The 20,823-nt window shown below is 42.5% G+C and overlaps 1 protein-coding gene across 1 annotated transcript in view; it reads right to left on the bottom strand.

Moving 5' to 3' along the window:
- Window positions 1–20,823, bottom strand: part of AAGAB (alpha and gamma adaptin binding protein) — a 54,505-nt gene that overhangs the window by 8,004 nt on the left and 25,678 nt on the right. The window contains exons 6-7 of the mRNA XM_007084537.3: window positions 954–1,036; window positions 3–99 (exon numbers count right to left, since the gene is read on the bottom strand). Of these exons, the coding sequence (XP_007084599.2) occupies window positions 3–99; window positions 954–1,036 (180 nt within the window). The remainder of the gene's footprint in view (window positions 1–2; window positions 100–953; window positions 1,037–20,823) is intronic.

Genomic DNA, 20,823 nt, shown 5'->3' with positions numbered 1-20,823 from the left:
ACCCACGATGCTATCTGCCTGGGCATCTGTTGTGTTAGATGCACCGCCCCGATGATCCAAGAGAGATTCAGTCCTAGCTGCTGCTGGCAAATGGGGCTGCTGTTGAGGGAAATACACACAAGCAGTAATTTAATTGCAGGCTATTTCAGAACTGAAGCCAAAAAGGCTCACACTTCCACTCCCCAGTTGGCTCTAGAGAAGCAATAATGGGAGCTAGAGACAAAGAGAGATGGAAGAAGGGTTGATGTCACAGAAAAAAAAAAAAAAAAAATCAGAGGCTAAAAATTCACTAACTCGGGAGTATTTTCCCTCAAGGAAAAACTAGAAAGTGTTATGATTCTGCTACTGCCTATTAAAACGTGGTTTTTTGTTTGCTTTAAGAGCCATGTTTTATTCAAAATGCAAAAATCAACGTAAGTGTATCTCCAAGAGCTCAAGACTGATGAAAAAGTTGCCTGGAAAGACCACATGGCACTGTGTCATTTGCTCTTGGTTCCAGCAAGCTGACCAAGGCACACTTGGACCAAAGACCTTGAGGACACAGGGTTGAAGTCAGACTAGGAACTTCACTGAGGACAGGGACCCTGCCTCTGGTTTGTACAGGGCCTCGTACATGGGAAGTATTGAGAAAGAACCATCAATTTTATTTCACAAAGATCTGGAGGCAACTTTATGTCTCAAGGAAATCCTAGCACGCTTTTTAAAGTACGCTAGCCCAAAAAACCCCATGGGGGAGCCTAAATTGTGATCATCTTGAAGGGGCTTACTGCTTTAATGCTGAACCAGCCTTCTCTCAACAGGCACCAGGCACAAGAGGACTGTTTTAGATTCTCTTTTTATCCTCGTTTTAACTATTTTCTGCTGCCTCTTAAATGGAAAGGAAAAAATGACAAATGGTATAGTCATAATGACAAGGAGAAATTAAAACCAAAGGATCCAGGAAAAATCTTTACCTCTGAGTGACGCATCTCTGCTGACCCAATGCTATGGTTGGCTCCAGCCAATGAGCTGAGAAGGCTAAAGCCTTGGTTCCTATCTGAAAAGAAAACAATCCAGTCACGGACATGTGTTATTTACGTTTTAAAGTGTTAAAATGACTGTGATGAAAACACAGTGGCTATTTCCTCATTATAAAAGTTCTAACTATAAAAACTGTTACTCTGGGACATTAGGAATTTATAGATCTTTTATAAAAAAAAATTTTTTTTTAACGTTTATTTATTTTTGAGACAGAGAGAGACAGAGCATGAACGGGGGAGGGTCAGAGAGAGGGAGACACAGAATCCGAAACAGGCTCCAGGCTCTGAGCTGTCAGCACAGAGCCCGACGCGGGGCTCGAGCTCACGGACCGCGAGATCATGACCTGAGCCAAAGTCGGCCACTTAACCGACTGAGCCACCCAGGCGCCCCAGGAATTTATAGATCTTAATGCATGGACTCGTGCTTGCATTTTCTTCATACTTGTTATTTGAAAATACGAATTTTTTTGGAATAGAAACTTCTTAGGAAAATAGTCACCAACAATCACCATACTCTCTCAATTCTGAATAATTTTTAAAACTCACAGACACAGGTCCAGGCCAAATATAATGGCAGGTCCAGCACAACAAACAAGACCACTCAGTGGTTCTTTTGCAAAGGTTAACTATTAAAACACTCATGTTTTAATAGTCACTATGAACCAATATGGCAGTGTTTCAAACGGTGTTTCAAATGTTCAGAAACGTTTACAAAAAAGCAACACAGGTCCGTTATCATCAGGTGAAAAGGAGCATGCATGCTTTTTAAAATAAAGCTTTCATTTTGTAAGGGATAAGGACTCCCTATACTCTTAATGTTTGTATTTACAATGGAGGACAAATCTGGAGCAGAACATCTAGAAATGACGACAGCCCTAGCGCCGATCACAGCTTCCTCAGAATCACCTGGAACACCTATTAAAACTAGCCTGGTATTCAAGGACCCTATCTCAGACTCACTGAAGCAGAATCTCTGGGGCAGACACCAAGGAAGCTGAACTTCCATTTCTCGAAGTTTACTTATTTATTTACTTTTAGTGATTGCTACGCCCACCGTGAGGCTCAAACTCATGAGCCCAAGATCAAGAGTCGCACGCTCTTCCAACTGAGCCAGCCAGGTGCCCCGAAAGCTGAACTTCTCACACATACTCCAGGAGAATCTTTGAAGGACAGGGATCAGGGAAGTCGGAAGGACAAAAAGAAAAGAAAATCACTACTTTAGAGTAGAAGGCGACACCCACAATCCAGGAGTCTAAAGGTACAGTTGTCAAAAAGCTATCTTCCTTCCCCTTGCCTTTCCTCTATCTGTCCCTTCCCCGGACCCATCCTCAGGTCTTTAAACCACCTAGAGGTTCCTAGGTCCTACTCCCGTCGTGTGAAATCTGTTGCCAGACAGTCACACAGAGGTGCTGACAACAGAGAGACACCTGCCGTCTCCGTCCTTCGACACCAGAACGACCGCACATGCCAGGCGGAGGCCCGCAGCTTTTTCCAGCTCGGCCTCTCACCCCGCGGGTACCCTGCCCGCTGCAGGACCTGTGTGGGCGCTGGGCAGCACCAGGGGCCTGTTGATTTTCTCACACCGTACCCCAGCGTCCACGTACCCCTGGAGCCCCTTTTACCTCCTCATCCAACTCGGTCACTCTGCCAGGAACATGCCAGGCCACGTGCTCGGGTGCGTCTCACGCAAGGACCAAGCGCTAAGGTGTCACCAAGGAAGGCAGCGGAGACCCAGAGGCTGAGAGAAGTGGATCCATGTGGTGTCTCATGCTGATGGCTTCAGAGAGCCTGGGATATTTGGTCCAATGTGCTATAGATTTTATTTTTTTTAATTTTTTTTTTTTAACGTTTATTTATTTTTGAGACAGAGAGAGACAGAGCATGAACGGGGGAGGGGCAGAGAGAGAGGGAGACACAGAATCGGAAGCAGGCTCCAGGCTCTGAGCTGTCAGCACAGAGCCCGATGCGGGGCTCGAACCCACAGACCGTGAGATCATGACCTGAGCTGAAGTCGGACGCTTAACCGACTGAGCCACCCAGGCGCCCCAGGATTTTAAAGCAGTTGTACACAGTTCAGTGCTCTGACAGGGATTCTCCATGTCATGGAGCTCTTAGAGTAGACTTGAGGCTCTTTGTACAAAAGGCAGTACCTGAGTAATAGGGTACTGCTGTAAAAGAGTCCTCACCTCTGTTACTGGAAATACAGTGGGCTTGGGGTAATCTTCAAATCCATTTCACAAATCCCTGCCTATTCTAATTCCACGGCTTATGTTTTTCCTCTGTTGGGCATCACCTAAACTTGGCAGGCCAGGCTGCAATCCACGAAGACTAAGGCAATGTTGTGTCAACTTAGGCATATTGTTTGGTCAAAACAGTCTGTTTAAAGTCCCTCGTTCTTTTTTTTTTTAATGTTTTTAATGTTTTTATTTATTTTTGAGAGAGAAAGAGAGACAGAGAGAGAGAGAGACAGAGAGAGAGAGAGAGAATATGAATCTGAAGCAGGCTGCAGGCTCCGAGCTGTCAGCACAGGGCTGGACTCGGGGCTCGAACTCACGAACCGCAAAATCACGACCTAAGCCAGAGTCGGACACTTAACTGACTGAGCCACCCAGGCACCCCAAAGTCCCTCATTCTTTATAGTGGCTGCCTCCGAGGAGGGGGTCTGGGAGGGACAGGAGTTAGAAGAGCCAGACTCAATGTAGATCACGAAAAAGTCTGAATAGTGGGAAGAGAACTGGGCTCCAGGTCAGAAAGCCTGGATTTCATTCCTGGCTCTGCCTCCCAATGTGATCACGGGCAAATTAATGAATCTTTCTGTGTCTCAATTTTTTGATCCGTCAAATAAGAGGAGTGCTATATTCATGGTTGTTAAGGTCCTTTCTGCCCTAGGTGTCTGTGATTTTATGAAGAGGTACTCTTTAGCCTCTCTTACAGTAGCTCTGAATTAGCTGGGCTTTTTAAAAAAATTACTAAATAGAAAAACAAGAACCTTAAGTTTCCTAATCCTTTTAAGGTTCACAGATGACTACGAGTTTATAATCAGGTTTTGGACTAATTATAATAAGCTGGAAGGACTTTCGCTCAGGATTTTCTTATAAACAACGGAGAAATGTAGTCAACTGACAAGAGAGTTCACGATGTTCCCCTGCTTATATTTTAAGGAGATCAGAAACACAGCAATTGTCATGATTAGAAAAGCAATTCATTCTTGTTTATACAAAGCGGATCGCTCGCACATTAATGTTGCTCAAAAAAACTTGGATGATATTTTATCCACCTACGGCTTTAAACAAACTCAGTCCTGCCTAGTTCAAAACGTGTTTAGCAAAATTCTGCCCGTGTGCACCCACTGTAAAACCATTCTCATAGGAAAGGATTACATAAATCTTTTCTTGTTTGCCAGATTTTTCTCCCCAGGACTCAGGGCATGGAAATATCATCCCTATTAAGAAGAATTTATTTCTTTAGCAGGTAGTTGTTGAAATTGGCTTTTGCCCCTCTCGTTTTATCGATGCCACAAAACACTACACTAGGAAGGAATAAATTAATGCACTTACTGAACGGATTCTTCTGGAGCTTCAGAGCTAGAGAAAAGGGAAGTTGTTAATGGTGGAAAATAAATTCTCCTGGAAGGCACAGTAAGTATATTAAACTCTGGTCCTAAAAACATCTAATTCCGTTTCAGACTACTCAGTTGGCACCTGTGGAATACTAGATTTTAAAAAGGATAGTCATGAAAAACTCTAGTGGTGCTGGTCATTAGCACAGAATTCTTACACAAGTGTCAGAAATAGAGCTACAGCCTCTAGAATAAAGATTTCATGTGCCTTGGGGAGGAGCTTCTATTTATATATTTATTTTTTTAATAAGTTTCCAGAAAATTTCATATAGATGACAGTGTTTGAGTATCTCTTCATAAATCTAAAAGCACAGGACTTTGGGGATGCTTGGGTGGCTCAGTCGGTTGAGCGACCAACTTTGGCTCAGGTCATGATCTCACAGTTTGTGGGTTTGAGACCCGCATCGGGCTCTGTGCCGACAGGTTAGGAGCCTGGAGCCTCCTTTGGATTCTGTGTCTCCCATTCTCTCTCTGCCCCTCCCCCACTCATGCTCTGTCTCTCTCTCTCTCAAAAATAAAATAGAAACATTAAAAAAAAATAAAATAAAAGCCCGGGATTTTTGTAGAAACGTAACATGCACTTCACACAGCAACTGTGACTTCCACTCCCTGAGACACTTACAGAACTGAAAACTTGGGCCCAAAGGGAAATCTTAGCAGAAGGTTAAACGTACGAAGGAGGCTGGGATATCCGCTGACGGCCTGATAGGACTCAGGCTGCACTGTGTTAGCCAGAGAGGTTTTTACTTCAAATTTCTACACAACACAGCCACAGTATTAAGGATTTCCACGACCACACACCCAAAACGTCTTAGATGACCTGTTATGTATTTTCTGTGTCCATATTCAGCTTTTATTTCTTTAAAGCGGCAATTAGTTGGCACCATCTGTAGAAGTTCAAGTTTTCTTTACATCCCCTTTCTCTCCCCACAAAATATTTTGTTTTCTACCCAGTGATACACGTGACCCCACTTACACCACAGCTAAGATTTTCGACTTCCATAGAGACGCTGGGCCTATTTTTTCTTATTTTTAAATCACACCATGAAAACTTATTTTAAGCAAGTACTCCATCAAAAATGATTTCACTAGTATTTGGGAAATAAGCCTACACATCTTTTTCACATTCTACTTCTTTAAAAAAAAAGTTGTGTTTTTTTTTAATGTTGATTTTTGAGAGAGGAGAGAGACAGAGTGTGAGTGGGAGAGGAGCAGAGAGAGAAGGAGACAGAATCCGAAGCAGGCTCCGGGCTCTGAGCCGTCAGCACACAGCCCGATGCGGGGCTGGAACTCACAAACCGTGAGATCATGACCTGAGCAGAAGTCAGACACTTAACCGACTGAGCCACCCAGGCACCCCTATCACATTCCACTTCTGCTTGACATAATGAAATGAATGATTCTGAAATCACAGAAGAATTAGAAAAACTGATTTATTCTCTTTCAATGAACGATTCATTACTTGGAAAGACAAAACTCTGATGCACCGTAGCTGGCAGTATGTGAATCTGTGCTCTCCCACACCGGGGCACCTGCTCCCAAGTCTAGAACTGTTTCTGCCAATACCTGAAGAAGCAATGAACATCACCAGAAAGTAACCAGACTATGCTTTTTCCCTTTATCCTGACTATAAACGAAATGTTCACCATAGAAAATTCGGAAAGTAGAGAACAGTATAAAGAAGAAAATGAAACCATAAAAGATGCCAATCAATGCTTTGGTATATGTCCTCCTGCTCCTTTTCTCTATGCACGCATACACACAATTTCTTAACAAACTGCACTAAACATCAGAATGAGTACTGTCTTTTCCAAAGTTGTAAAGGAAAGCTTTACACTAATTTCTTTTTAATTTTTTAAATCTTTATTTATTTTTGAGAGAGAGAGAGACAGAGTGTGAGCAGGGGAGGAACAGAGAGAAGGAGACACAGAACCCGAAGCAGGCTCCGGGCTCTGAGCCATCAGCAAAGAGCCTGACGCGGGGCTCAAACCCACAAACTGCGAGATCGTGACCTGAGCTGAAGTCGGACGCCCAACCGACTGAGCCACCCAGGTGCCCCTACACTAATTTCAATCATGACTCCACCATAGGGTCATATCTCCAGAGCCTGAAGCACACTCTTGAAAATCCTCAGAGGAATGTTTAGAATCAAGTGAAAAGTCATTCAGAACCAAGTGTGGGGAACCATAAGATGTTACCATAAAGAAAAAGAGGACTTTTCTTATGTAGTTCATAACCAGTTCTAGAAAGAATACCAAAGGAAAACTACCAAAAATGTTTTGCATGGTGGCCACAGGCGGGGGGCCTGCCTTACCTCCAGGGTGACTAGCCTGAAGGGATCTCCCACCATTCATTTGCTTATGGACAATTTGGGGGGCGATTTTTTTTAAACCATAGTCTCATCATTTGACTCATTTACTCCATCTTCTCTAATTGTTCACAATGCCCTCTTCCCCTTGTTCTCTTACAACAAACCTCTTCCACCAAGTTATGCCTTCAGTACGTGCGCGCACACACACACGCACGCACACACACACACACACGCACACACAGGGATCTATTTATTTTATTTTTGACCACAACATTCACAGTTAGACGAGTGTTAAGAGATCATTCAAATCATTCCTTCAAAAGTTCCACAATATTAGGCATGGGATAAAAAGAGGAGCGACTCACTCTGATTCAAGGAATGTGAGTCCACAGAATGTAATGTTGGTATAATTCTACCCTATCCTAGAGATGAGGAAACTGGGGTCCAGAGACATGATGCCATTTTCCCAAGATGACCAAGGCAGAGACAGACCCTCTAGAACCCTCTTTGTTTACCACTCTCCCTCTCATTAATTTGATGTTGTTTTATTTTCCGATAACATTAAATTTAATGATTAAATTTTTATTCAATCATTTTTTACCCTCTCTTTTAAAAAAAAATATATACTAAGGGCATTAGCCATCTACTTTCTCAAGAGAGTAGGCTAGGTATCAGGTAACCAGACAGACCTTGTGTTTTTGGTACTTATTTCTTGCCACTGCTCCGTACCCCAGTTGTAAATGGTTCCTTAAACTGGAATCTGGGATTTCTACTTCAGCGTCTTGTTACCAAGTAAATTCGGGGGGAGCATACATTAATAAATGATTATTTCTTTTTATTTAAACAAAAATTTTTTTAATATTTATTTTTGACAGAGAGAGAGCGAGCAGGGGAGGGGCAGAGAGAGAATGGAGACACGGAATCGAAGCAGGCTCCAGGCTCTGAGCTGTCAGCACAGAGCCAGATGCGGGGCTCAAACTCATGAACCGCGAGATCATAACCTGAGCCGAAGTCGGATGCTCAACCAACTGAGCCACCCAGGTGCCCCTAATTCTTCCCATTTATAAATGGGAACACAGAAAACTATCAAATGAAAGAATTGCTGTTTCCACTATTAAAATTCCGCTTAATCCTTACCCACCTGCATCACTAGAAACTAGATTACAATGAAGACAGTGGAATCTGGGCATTTCCTCTGAGGAAGAGTTTAGAATATATCCTTCAGCTCACTGTTTCTCAACCATTTTCATCATGGCCCCTAAAGGAAAAACTGCTGTTTCCTTCTCTACTCATAACCAACACTTCTGACACCAGATGTGTGGGTTTTTCCACACCGTACGACTCTCCAATTCTCGTATAATGTCAATTGGATGTCCTACAATTGACGATTCTGATACTAACTGCCTACAGTTAGCCCAGACCCCCCAGGCTAAGGGCGCAATCCCACAAGGCTGCCCTCGTTTCCCCGCCAACTTCAGACACCAAATACAAGTCTCAGTGGTCACCTGAACTTCCAACTGGCTATAAATTGAGAGCTCCCACGACCCCTCCCTTGGTTCCATACTCTGCTAGGATGGCTCACAGAACTCAAGTCAGTTAACTTACTAAACTTACCAATTTAAAATGAAAGAATGTAACTTGGGAACAGCCAAACGGAAGAGACGCACAGGGCAACGTATCAGAGTGTGCTACCTTCCCAGCGCCTCAGTGTGTTCACCAACCTGGAAGGTTGCTTAGGGTTTCTAGGGAGGGTCCCTTACACAGGCACGATTGACTAAATCTTGGACCCTCGGTGCCTAACTCAACCATCAGCCCTAACTCAACCAGTCAGGGGGTGGGGCTAAAGGCTGCAACCCTCTACTCACGTGGCTGGTTCCCCTGACAACCAGCCCCCCACGTTTAGGGGCTTTCCAAAGTTAACATAACTCAGGTGTGGTTGAAAAGGGGCTTGTTAGTGAATAATAAAAGATGCTCCCTTCACCTTTATAGATCTGGAGCTGTTTCAGGATCGGGACACAAACCAATTACTAATTTATAATATTACCTTAGAAGCTCTGTGCCAGGTACCAGGGTTAAATACAACTCCACTCGGCCTTTTTAGACTTTTATTCCTAATCATGCATGATATACCCTCCCCACGGAAATATTATCACAAACGTACTGTATGTATGTTTACATAGTATATGTATATCTGTGCTTCATATATAAAATGAATAATTTTTTTTTACCCCCCCCCCCAGAATCAATTTTCACCCCTTTGGGGGCGATGATGCCCCATTAAGAATGTTTATGAAACAAGACACTGGTAGCACCAAGAATATAAAACCAGGTTATTATAAGTTAACCCAAAAGTTACGTCTTATGTTAGAAGATTTTTAAATCTCTTTCTAGACTAATAATATGCCTACAACTTTAGTACTACAATTTTACCTGTTTGCTTTTACAATATGAAATTAAGTGACAAAAACACTTTAACTGAGCCCCTGTGTACATAAGAGTTTTACCTCAAACTGAAGAGAATAATTCCTTGTGACTCTAAATGATTTAAAATAAACTATCTTACGCTCACAAGTAATGTATAAGTATTTATTACATTAACCATCTAGAGCTTTATCTGTACTTAGGATTAAGTGTAGAACAAGAGAATAGACCCACCATTTCAGACAGCCTTTTAAAAAGGATTTATTTTAAATCCAACAAGAGAATATCACGATTGCAAATATCTATGCACCCAACACTGGAGCATCTATATACATAAGGCGAATATCAGCAGACATAAAGGGAGAAACTGACAATAATATAATAATAATGGGGGACTTCAGCACCCCGGTTACATCCAGGCAGAAAATCAATAATGAAATGGTGTCTTTGAATGGCACATTACACCAAATGGACTTAACAGCTATATAGAGAACACTCCATCCAAAAATGACAGAATACACATTCTTTTCAAGTACACATGGAACATCCTCTAGGATACATCATATGTTAGGTCACAAAACAAGTCTCAATAAACTTAAGACTGAAATCATATGATGTATATTTTCTGAGCACAACAATATGAAACTAGAAATCAATTACAAGAAAAAAAAACTGGGAAAAAAACACAAACATGTGGTGGATAAAAAAAAAACAAAAACAAAAATATGTTACTAAACAGCCAAAGGGTCAGGGAAGAAATCAAAGAGGAAATTAAAAAGTACCTGGAGACAAATGAAAATGAAAACATCATGGTCCAAAATCTTTGAGATACAGCAAAAGCATCCCTCTAAACAAAATTTCCCTTAGAGAAATTTATGGCAATACAGAAAACAAAGAAAAATCTCAAACAATTCAACCTTACACCTAAAGGAACTAGGGAAAAAAAAGAACAAACCAAGCCCAAAATTAGGAGAAGGAAGAAAATAATAAAGATCAATGCAGAAACAAATGAATTACCAGACCATAAAAACAATAGGAAAAAAGAATCCATGAAACTGAGAGCTGGTTCTTTGAAAAGATAAAAAATATTGATAAGTCAGACTTACCAAGAAAAAAAGAGAGAAGACCTATGTAAAATAAATAAATAAAAATAAATCAGAAATGAAAGGGGAAATAATAACTAACACCACAGAAATACAAATGATTATTAAGACTCTACAAAAAATTATATGCTGACAAATTAGACAACCTAGAAAAAATGGATAAATTCCTAGAATCATACAATCCTCCAAAACTTAATCAGAAATAGAAAATTTGAACAAACCAATTACTGGTAATGAAATTGAATCAGTAATCAAAAAAACTCCCAACAAACAAAAGTTTACGACCAGATGGATTAACAGGTGAATTCTACCAAACATTTAAAGAAGAGTTAATACCTATTTTCCTCAAACTATTTCAAAAAACAGAAGGGGAAGGAAAGCTTCCAAATGCATTCCACGAGGCTAGCGTTACCCTGATACCAAAACCAGACAAAGACACTACAAAACAAGAAAACTACAGGCCACTATCCCTGACGAACATACATGCAAAAAATCCTCAACAAAATATTAGCAAACTGAATTCAATAATACATTAAAAGAATCATTTATCACGATCAAGTGAGATTTATCCCAGGGATACAAGGATAGTTCAATATTTGCAAATCAATGTGATTGATATATACCACGTTAACAAAATGAAAAATAAAAATCGTGTGATCTCAATATACGCAGAAAAAGCACGTGACAAAATTCAACAACAATTCATGATAAAAAACCTCAACAAAGCGGATTTAGAGGCTACATACCTTGACATAATAAAGGCTGTGTGTGAAAAACCCACAGCTAACATCACACTCAGTGGTGAAAAATAGAGCTTTTCCTCTAAGATCAGGAAAAAGACAAGGATGTCCAAATACACCACTTTTATTCGACACAGTACTAGAAGTCCTAACCACAGCAAACAGACAAAAGAAGAAATAAAGGGCATCCAATCGGCAAGAAAGAGGTTAAACCATCATTATTTGAGGATGATATGATGCTATACATCATATAAAATGGGATAAAAATCCCTAAAGACTCCACCAAAGAACTATCAGAAATAACAGATGAATCCAGTAAAGTTGCAGGATACAAAATTAATACATGGAAGTTAGTTGCATGACTAGACACTAATAATAAAGTAGCAGAAACAGAAATTAAGAAAACAATTCTATTTACAATTGCACCAAAAATATCAAATACTTAGGAATAAACTTAACCAAGGAAGTGAGAGGCTTGTACTCTGAAAACTGTAAAACACTGATCAAAGAAATTGACGACAACACAAAGAAATGGAAAGCTACTCCACGCCCATGGATTGGAAGAGTTAGTATTGTTAAAATGTCCACACAAGCCAAAACAACCTACAGATTCAATGTAATCCCTATCAAACTACCATCAACACTTTTCCCAGAACTAAAACCAAATTAATCCTAAAATTTTTATGGAACCACAAAAGATCCCAAACAGCCAAAGCAATCTTGAGAAAGAACAAAGCTGTAGGTATCACGATCCCAGATTTCAAGATACACTACAAAGCTGCAGCAATCCCAACAATATGGTACTGGCACAAAAATAGACACATAGATCAACAGAACAGAGAGCCCAGAAATAAATCCAGGCCAATTAATCTGCAACAAAGGAGGCAAGAATATACAATGGGGAACAGACAATCTCTTCAATAAATGGTGTTGAGAAAACTGGACAGCTACATAAAAAGGAATGAAACTGGACCATTTTTTTTCAACCATACACAAAAATAAACTCAAAACGGATTAATGATCTACACCTGAGACCTGAAACCATAAGACTCCTAGAAGAAAACATAGGCAGTTATCTCTTTGACATTAGCCTTTTTCTAGATAGGTCTCCTCAGGCAAGGGAAACAAAAACAAAAATAAACTATTGGGACTACACCAAGATAAAAAGCTTTGGCACAGTGAAGGAAACGAACAAAAAACCAAAATGGCAATCTACCAACTGGCAAACGATACTTGCAAATGATGTATCTGGTAAGGACTTAATATCCAAAATATATAAAAAATGTATACAACTCAACACCAAAAAAACAAATAATCGGGTTAAAAATGGACACACATTTTTCTAAGCCAACAGACACGTGAAAAGATGCTCAATATCACTGTGAACCATCAGAGAAATGCAAATCAAAACCACAATGAGATATCACCTTACACCTGTCAGAACAGCTAGAATCAAAAAGATAAGAAACAGCAAGTATTGGCGAGGAAGTGGAGAAAAGGGAACCCTTGCGCACAGCTGGTGGGAGTGTAAATTGGTATAGCCAGGTGGAAAACAGTAGCAGGTTCCTCAAAAAATTAAAAATAGAAAAAACGTATGATCCAGTAATTCCGTTACTGGGTGTTTACCCAAAGAAAACAGAAGCACGCATTCAAAAAGGTACACGCACCCCTGTGCGTCCTGCAGTATTTACAGCAGCCGAGATATGGAAGTAACCCATGTGTCCACGGACAGATGAATGAATAAAGATGTGACATACGTACACAATGGAATATTTCTCGGCCATAAAAAAGAATGAAATCTTGCCATTTGTGACAACACGAATGAAGCTAGAGGGTAATACGCTAAGTGAAATGAGTCAGGAGGAGAGACACGTATCGTATGATTTCACTTAGATGCGAAATCTGAAAAACAAAACAAACGAGAAGCAGAAATAGACTCCTAAGTACAGAGAACAAACTGATGGTCGTGAGGGTGTGGAGGATGGGCAAAATGGGCGAAAAGTAGTAGGCGGGACAGGTTTCCAGTTCTGGAATGAATAATCATGGGGATATTAGGCACAGCATATAGAGAATACAGTCAGTGATCCTGAAATGGCGTTGCCAGGTGACACGTGGTAGCTCCTCTGTGGCGAGCAGGGCATAAAGTACAGACTCATTGAATCACCATGTTGTACACCTAAAACTAGTAACACTGTATGCCAGCTGTACTTCAATTACACAATATACAAAATAAAACTCTAAAATTAAAAGGTTTTACTTTTATTTACTTTTTAAATAAGTAACGTTTGTTTACTTTTGAGAGAGACAGAGACCGAGTGTGAGCAGGGGAGGGGCAGAGAGAGACAGAGACACAGAATCCGAAGCAGGCTCCAGGCTCTACGCTGTCAGCCCAGAGCCGGATGTGGGGCTCGACCTCAGGAACAGCAAGATCATGACCTGAGCTGAAGCTGGACGCTTAACCCACTGAGCCACCCAGGCGCCTCTAAAAGGATTTATTTTAAGCGCAATAAGCAAAAACGTCCAAATCTCAGCTATGATCACTACTTCCAGTCTGTCTCGTTAACCTCTCACTCATGCCAGAATACCTAGGCTGAGGGAATGAACTCATCTGGCTCTGCCAGTAATATCCCAGGCAGCCTGGGTAAATTATTTAACCGCTCTGCGTTCATTTCTCTAACCGGCCAATAACGTAAGCCAACATGCTGTAATGGAAAAACAAACAACAATCCTGGTCGGAAACCTGCCATCTGGTCTTACCTTAGCTACTGAGTCACTCTGTGAGAATGGGTAAGTCACCTCCCCTCCCTGATGCCTCACTCACCCGCCCCACCCCCCATCTGTAAAAGGAAGACGCACGCACGGAAAGTCTCCGTTTTACAGGCCTTCACCTGGCCAATCCACACTCTCGTAACAAAGAAGACAATGCCCTTTACTAAATGCTACAAAATTCAAGAACATGAGTCAACCCACCCAGTACAAGACTTGATAGAAAAAATACTGCGTCAAAAATGCTGGGAAGAAAAGCGTGATTGCTCTCCAAGATAACAGTCTTAAAATTTCAGGTAAAGTACTTTTCTCCACTTGAATTAGGAACAACTATCATTCATGAGAATTCATTGCAGCCCCTTTTGGAACCATATCTATTTTCTGCTTGGATCATCTCTTAGTGTAATGTGCTCCATAAACTACCTCCTGCTATGTTCAATAATGCTTTCATTTTATTTGTAATTGGTAAACCATTTTAAGCTTTAGGAAATGTCCCTAAGTTATAGTAGTCTGGGATTTGGGAAATCAAGTCCGTATCTACCCTATATATACTACAGATTCCAATTAAATCCCTTCTCAGCTTTGGTTTTTCCAAACTTACTACTTGAGACAATCTCCATTCTTCCCCTCCCCTTGATTACTTCAGTAGCCCTGAGCTACATTTTTTCCAGTGCCGTTGGACCATTCTTCACCTCCTAGAAAGACTAGGAAGAAGAGTGATCAAAATGAAAGCCAGTAACAGGGAGAAGCAGAGACAATACATCATTCAGAGAGAACATTTTCACCACTCCATGACAAAGTAAAGCAAATGTCCTTTCCCCAAACTACCAGCGTAAAAAAATATTCTATCTGCTAAGTAATAACACAGTTCTTTGATTTCTCTATGAAATTAATTGCTTCTAGAACTATTTCACAAAGTACTGAAGGACCTGTTATTTGAAGCACTCAGCCAAAAAGGACGGATGGTCATCTGGCCATAGAAGCCATTCCTGTACTGGATAGAAGAGACTAGCTCAAAAGTTCCTAACAGCTTCGGAGAGGGCATGTGTGCACGAGCAGGGGAGGGGCAGAGAGAGGGGGGAACAGAGGATGCAAAGTGGGCCCTGTGCTGTAAGCACATAGTGGGGCTTGAACTCACGAACCGTGAGATCATGACCTGAGCCAAAGGCAGACGCTTAACTGACTGAGCCACTCAGGTGCCCCTCCTAACCGTTTTCTAATCCAATGTAGCTGAGAGACTCATCATCCTATTAACCAACTGGTAATGCTGGCTTGCTAGTTAAAGTAATTGTTACTGGGAACCGGGCAAGGATCTCCAGACGGCGTGTGTAGCATGCGATATGCACTCCTATAACTCCAGTGGGTCTCAGTGGAGAATCAGTGGATTAAATTACTCCTAAAATCTCCCCCAAATATAAAAGCCTAATGATATTTCCACAAAGACAATCTTTATTTGAAGGCAAGTGTCTAAGGACTTCACTACCATCATCCAACAGCTCCCCCCCCCACCATTCTCCCCTCATTTCTTCACAATTTTAATTGGTGGCCCAATGTCATTGTCTCCAATACTACTGCCTGAATTCCTAGCAAGTTCAGTAGACATACAGTAGATCCTTCCAACAATCTCTGTCCTTTACCGATGCTGTCCTCTATCCAACTTCAGCCATGTGCTCCCAGTCATGCCTAAGACCTTATCACTACCAATAGCAACAACCCCCCCATAATTTCAATTTCATGCCTCCCACTCTCAGACCACCACCCACCTTTCCACCCACTCCGTCCCAACAGGGCTTCAATCCCACTATTCCTCAACTCCACTGGCACCTCCAAACTATCACCTTTTCACTGACCCTATCCCCACCAATTCTTTCTCCCTTTCTTTTAAATTCCACAACCATCATAGTTACTCTCTTATATACACTAATTCCTTCCATCTCTCTTGTGGTGATACCCTTGCTCGGTAAAAGCACAACTGATTACTCTGTTCATGCACCCATACAGCTTAAGGTAGCTGGGGAACACACACACACACACACACACACACACACACACACACACGTTGCCTGACTTCACTTTAAATTTATCATACCACATTTCTAGTGAGCCTCTTCATGCCGGCTGGCAATCTTACTTTATTTACGTCACTAGGTTCACATTCTCTCTTTTCTAGAGGACTTCCGTATTTCCTTCTCCCTCCTCAAACCCTAATGCTACCTCCTTCTGGCCTCTCAGCTGAGAACCTGCCTTGCTACTTCACTGAGAGAATTGAAGCAATCAGAAGAAACTTCCACAGATTTCCACACCATATCTCCCCACCCAGCAATATATTCCCTTCCTGCCTCTTTCCACAGATCCATTCTCCTCCTCCTGTCCAAAGCCGATCCCTCAGCTTATCCGCTGGAGCTGGCCCCTCACCTACTCTAGGACATCACTCCAACAACCTTCCTTTCTCCCTCCTACATCATCAGTTTTCCATTCTTTACTGGCTCTTTCCCTTCAGCCCAGGAACATGCTGCTCTTGCTCTGATCTTAAAAACATAATGAAACCTGGGACGCCTGGGTGGCTCAGTCGGTTAAGCGTCCGATTTCCGCTCAGGTCATGATCACAGAGTCGTGAGCTCCAGCCTCCCATCGGGCTCTGGGCTGACAGCTCAGAGCCTGGATGGAGCCTGCTTCAGATTCTGTGTCTCCCTCGCTCTCTGCCCTCTCCCCCCAATAGTGCTCTCTCTCAAAAATAAACATTAAAAACTTATTTTAAAAAATTTAAAAAAAAATAATAAAACTCAGCCACACTCTTCTCAGTAGCTCCCACCTATTTCTTTGCTCCTTTTCTCTGCAAAATTTTCAAGAGAGGTTTATAGTCACTGTCTCCAATTTCTCTCCTTCCAAAATCTCTTACACCTACTTTCCCAAAACTATTCTATTCAAGGTCACTAGTGGTCCCCATATTGCTAAATCCAGAGGTCGATGCTCAGTTCTCACCTGACCTGACCTGTGAGCAGCATTTGGCACAGCTGACCGTTCCCTCCACCTGAAGCGCACTCCGCTTTTGCTTCTAGGACTCTACTCTCTTGATTTTCCTACCTCATAGGTCATTCTTTCTCAGTCTCCTTTGCTGGTTCCTTCTCTTCTCCTGATCTTGGAATGTCCCTGGGCTAAGCCCTTGGTCCACTTTATTTACGTTTTACTCCCTTGGTGAGCTCTTCCAGGCCATGCATCTGCCTCTCTTCTGAAACTCCACACATCCATCCAACTGGCTACTTGACATCTCCACTGGGAAGTCTAGTAGCCGTGTCAGAGTTAACATGTCCAAAGCTGAATTACTCATATGTCACCCTGGCCCTCACAGTCGGCCCCATCTGTAGTTTCCTCATTGTAGTTGACGGCAATCTATCCTTCAAATTGCTCGGGCCCAGATCCTGCAGTCCTTGGCTGCTCTCTTTCTCTCATATCGCACCTCAAACCATCAGGAAATCAGGCTAGCTCTACCTGAAGATACATCCAGAATTTGACCTGTTCTTACATCTTCCATTGCTACAGCTCTGATCCCGGCCACCACCGTCTCTTACCTGCAGGACTGCAATGGCCCCCTAAGAGACCTTATTGCTTCCTCCTCACCTCCATCACCTTTTCTCCGCACAGCAGCTACGGTGGTCCTTTTAGACCTAAAGCTGGACCACGTCACCCTTCTACTCAATGACCTGCAGCAGCTCCCAGCTGACTTTGAGTAGGTGTGAAAGTTTCACTGATGGCCTACAAGGCCTCGAATAACCTGATCCTCCGCCCCCTCTGACCTTCTCCCCTCAGCCACTGTGTGTTCCTTGATATTCTTCAAACACATCAGGCGTGCTTTCACCAGAGGGCCTCTTGCTGTACCTACTCCCTATGCCTGCTGCGTTCTGCTCCCAGATAGCCACCTGGTGCAGCATCTCATCTCCTTCCTCAAATCTCAAGCGCTCAAGGAGACCAACCTTGACCACCCAATTTAATACTGCAGTCTATCTGGCAACCTCAATCCCCAGCCCTGCTTCATTATTTTTTCCATATGGCGTATCACCTCCTTAACCTGCCATGCAATTTACTAATCGTGTTGTCTGTTGGCTACTGCCCCCCACCTGAATGAAAACTCCACAAGGACACAAATTTGTGTTTTGTTCACTGATGTATTCCAAGCGCACGAAACAATAAGTGGCACACGAGACACACACAATAAATACCTAAAAAAAAATTTTTTTTAGGCATTTATTCATTTTTAAGAGACAGAGTGTGAGCAGGGGAAGGGCAGAGAGAGAGAGAGAGAAAGGGAGACACAGAATCCGAAGCAGGCTCCAGGCTCCGAGCTGTCAGCACAGGGCCTGATGGCGGGGCTCAAACCCACAGACCGCGAGATCATGACCCGAGCTGAAGCCGGACACTTAACCGACTGAGCCACCCAGGTGCACCAATAAATATTTTTTTTAATGCATGAATGAACTTGAAATTGGATTTAAATTATGGACCAGAGAGAGATTTGAGGTTGACAGAAGAAAAACTCAAATGGCTCAGGTACACCTTGGATCTCACTTATGCTCCTAGATGATTGGCTACTTACAAAGGCTGTTCTTTCTTTCGGATCTCAAGGAGGCTTATGCAATATGAACACTGGTGACTTTGTCCTAACACTAGCCCCTCCTAGAAACAGGTACCAAGGAAGTATGGAAGGCAGTGCCCACTATTTTTGCCTTTGCCTCTCTACGCTGGGCAAGCCTGTCTTTTCCCTCTGGCTTTGTATGTCAGAGGACTGACTTGCAAATATGCCACGATTTAGGAATGGGAGAAAGCAAGTCAGTCCGGGCTAATGCTGCTGTCAGAATGCCTAATTTACTCCTGTGGATGGAGCACACTAGAGGACTATCCTGGATGTCAGTGGTTGTCAGCCAGGGCCGCATATTTTAATTCCTGAGGCACTTAAAATATATACTGTAGCTGCCCCTCCCTTCTGAAATAAATGGTTTGCCTGAGCCACACCTTGTAAAAGGGTCTCAGGTGATTCAAATGTGCAGCCAGAGCTGGGAGCCATGCATGGGGATCAACCTCATTTTCCAGATTAAAAATAAAGCCCAGAAAAAAAATGAGATCTAAGGTCACATAACTGAGTGGCAGTGTTAGGACTGGAAACTGCTACTTGATTCTTTAGAGAAACAGCAGTAAAGGAGAGATTTCATTACAATATAATAATGCATGAGGCTATGTATTAGTTAAGTGCTAATATTTTCGTTAAAATCATGGCATCTATGTTCACAAATGAGAAAGTTTCTTTACCGGCAACGATCTTTAGAGGTTTGGATCAGGGTGTGTTTAGCTAGCCTTGGAAGGAATTCGGCACACTACCTCTCTTACTATACTCTAAAATCTTGTGTAAACATTTCTTCCTTCATTAAAATAACTGGATGAAGTCCCAGTAAAAAAAAAAAAAAGAAGATGACCACGACAAAGACCTCTAACGTCTTTCTCTGTCAACCAACTTTGCAACTTAAAATTTTTTTGGTTTAAAAAACTTTGAGGAGTGCCTTGGTGGCTCAGTTAAGCATCCGACTTTGGCTCAGGTCATGATCTCGTGGTTCGGGAGTTCGAGCCCCCTTTGGGCGCTCTGCTGTCAGCACAGAGCCTGCTTCAGATCCTGTCTCCCTCTCTCTCTGCCCCTCCCCTGCTCTCTCTCTTTCTCAAAAACAAACAAACAAAAACTTTGAGTGGGAATGGCTGCATAACAACGAGAATATAAGTAATGCCTCTGAACTGTATACATAAAAACAGTTAACGTGGTAAATTTTATGCTTCGTTTATTAACCGTAATTTTTTAAAGAGAGAAACAGAAGAAGAAAAAGAGAAAGGAGGGGAGTGAAAGAAATCTAGAGGAGGAGGTCCCCAAAAGACAAATTAACCAGTCTGAGCACCTGCTAGCAGACATTCAAGAAAAGCCTGCTGGGAGGAAGGAGCAGCTCCCCGGGCAGGGAGACCGCCAGCAAAGCGAGGCTCTGCAAAGAGCACAGGAAGTAGGTCACTCTGGAAGAGTTAGAGGTCCCACCCCACAACCACACAGAGCTCAGTCTCTAATCTAAGATGTGGCGCTACGCAAAGGGTGACCTTCACGCTTCCTAAGACCTGGGTTGCGTCCAAATGTCACTGCATTTCCATATCTAGGGCTCCTCCTAGAGAGAAGACAGTTAAGTTTCCTTCATACCACATAGTTCAGGATCCTCTTAATCTTGGAATTAAGCTGATGGCAATAGATTGGTTTTTTGTTAATGGCAAATCAGCGTACCAACACTGAGGAGAAAAGAAGAATGCAGACACACTCAGAGCAAAGAGCCATGAAATACCAGTGGCATGCCTCTTTGCTCTGCAGTTCTCCAAAGAATATCGTTTAGGGTCTAAAACAACCTGAGCCGAAGTTGGACGCTTAACCCTGAGCCACCCAGGCACCCCGGGCCTTATTTTGACTGCTACTGAAAAAGAATAAAATCTACGTTGCAATTCAATGCAAGAGACACTTTAGGATCCCCCCTAGGAAGAATAAAGTGAGGAAGAGGAAGGACAGAAGGGAAGAAAAGGGGAAGGAGTAGCTTACTATACCACAAGGAGTTTCGCTGATGCTGACGTGGGTCAGGTCATATCTCAGGCAAGCTAAAGGGCCCCGATCTCACTTAACACTCAAGTGCTGGGGCGCCTGGGTGGCTCAGTCAGTTAAGCACCCGACTTCGGCTCAGGTCATGATCTCGCAGTTTGTGTGTTCGAGCCCCGCGTCGGGCTCCGTGCTGACAGCTCGGAGCCTGGCGCCTGCTTCGGATTCTGTGTCTCCCTCTCT

This window comes from Panthera tigris, chromosome B3 (genome assembly GCF_018350195.1).
Source record: "Panthera tigris isolate Pti1 chromosome B3, P.tigris_Pti1_mat1.1, whole genome shotgun sequence".
Lineage (NCBI taxonomy): Eukaryota > Metazoa > Chordata > Mammalia > Carnivora > Felidae > Panthera > Panthera tigris.
This window is presented reverse-complemented; position numbering and strand designations above follow the sequence as displayed.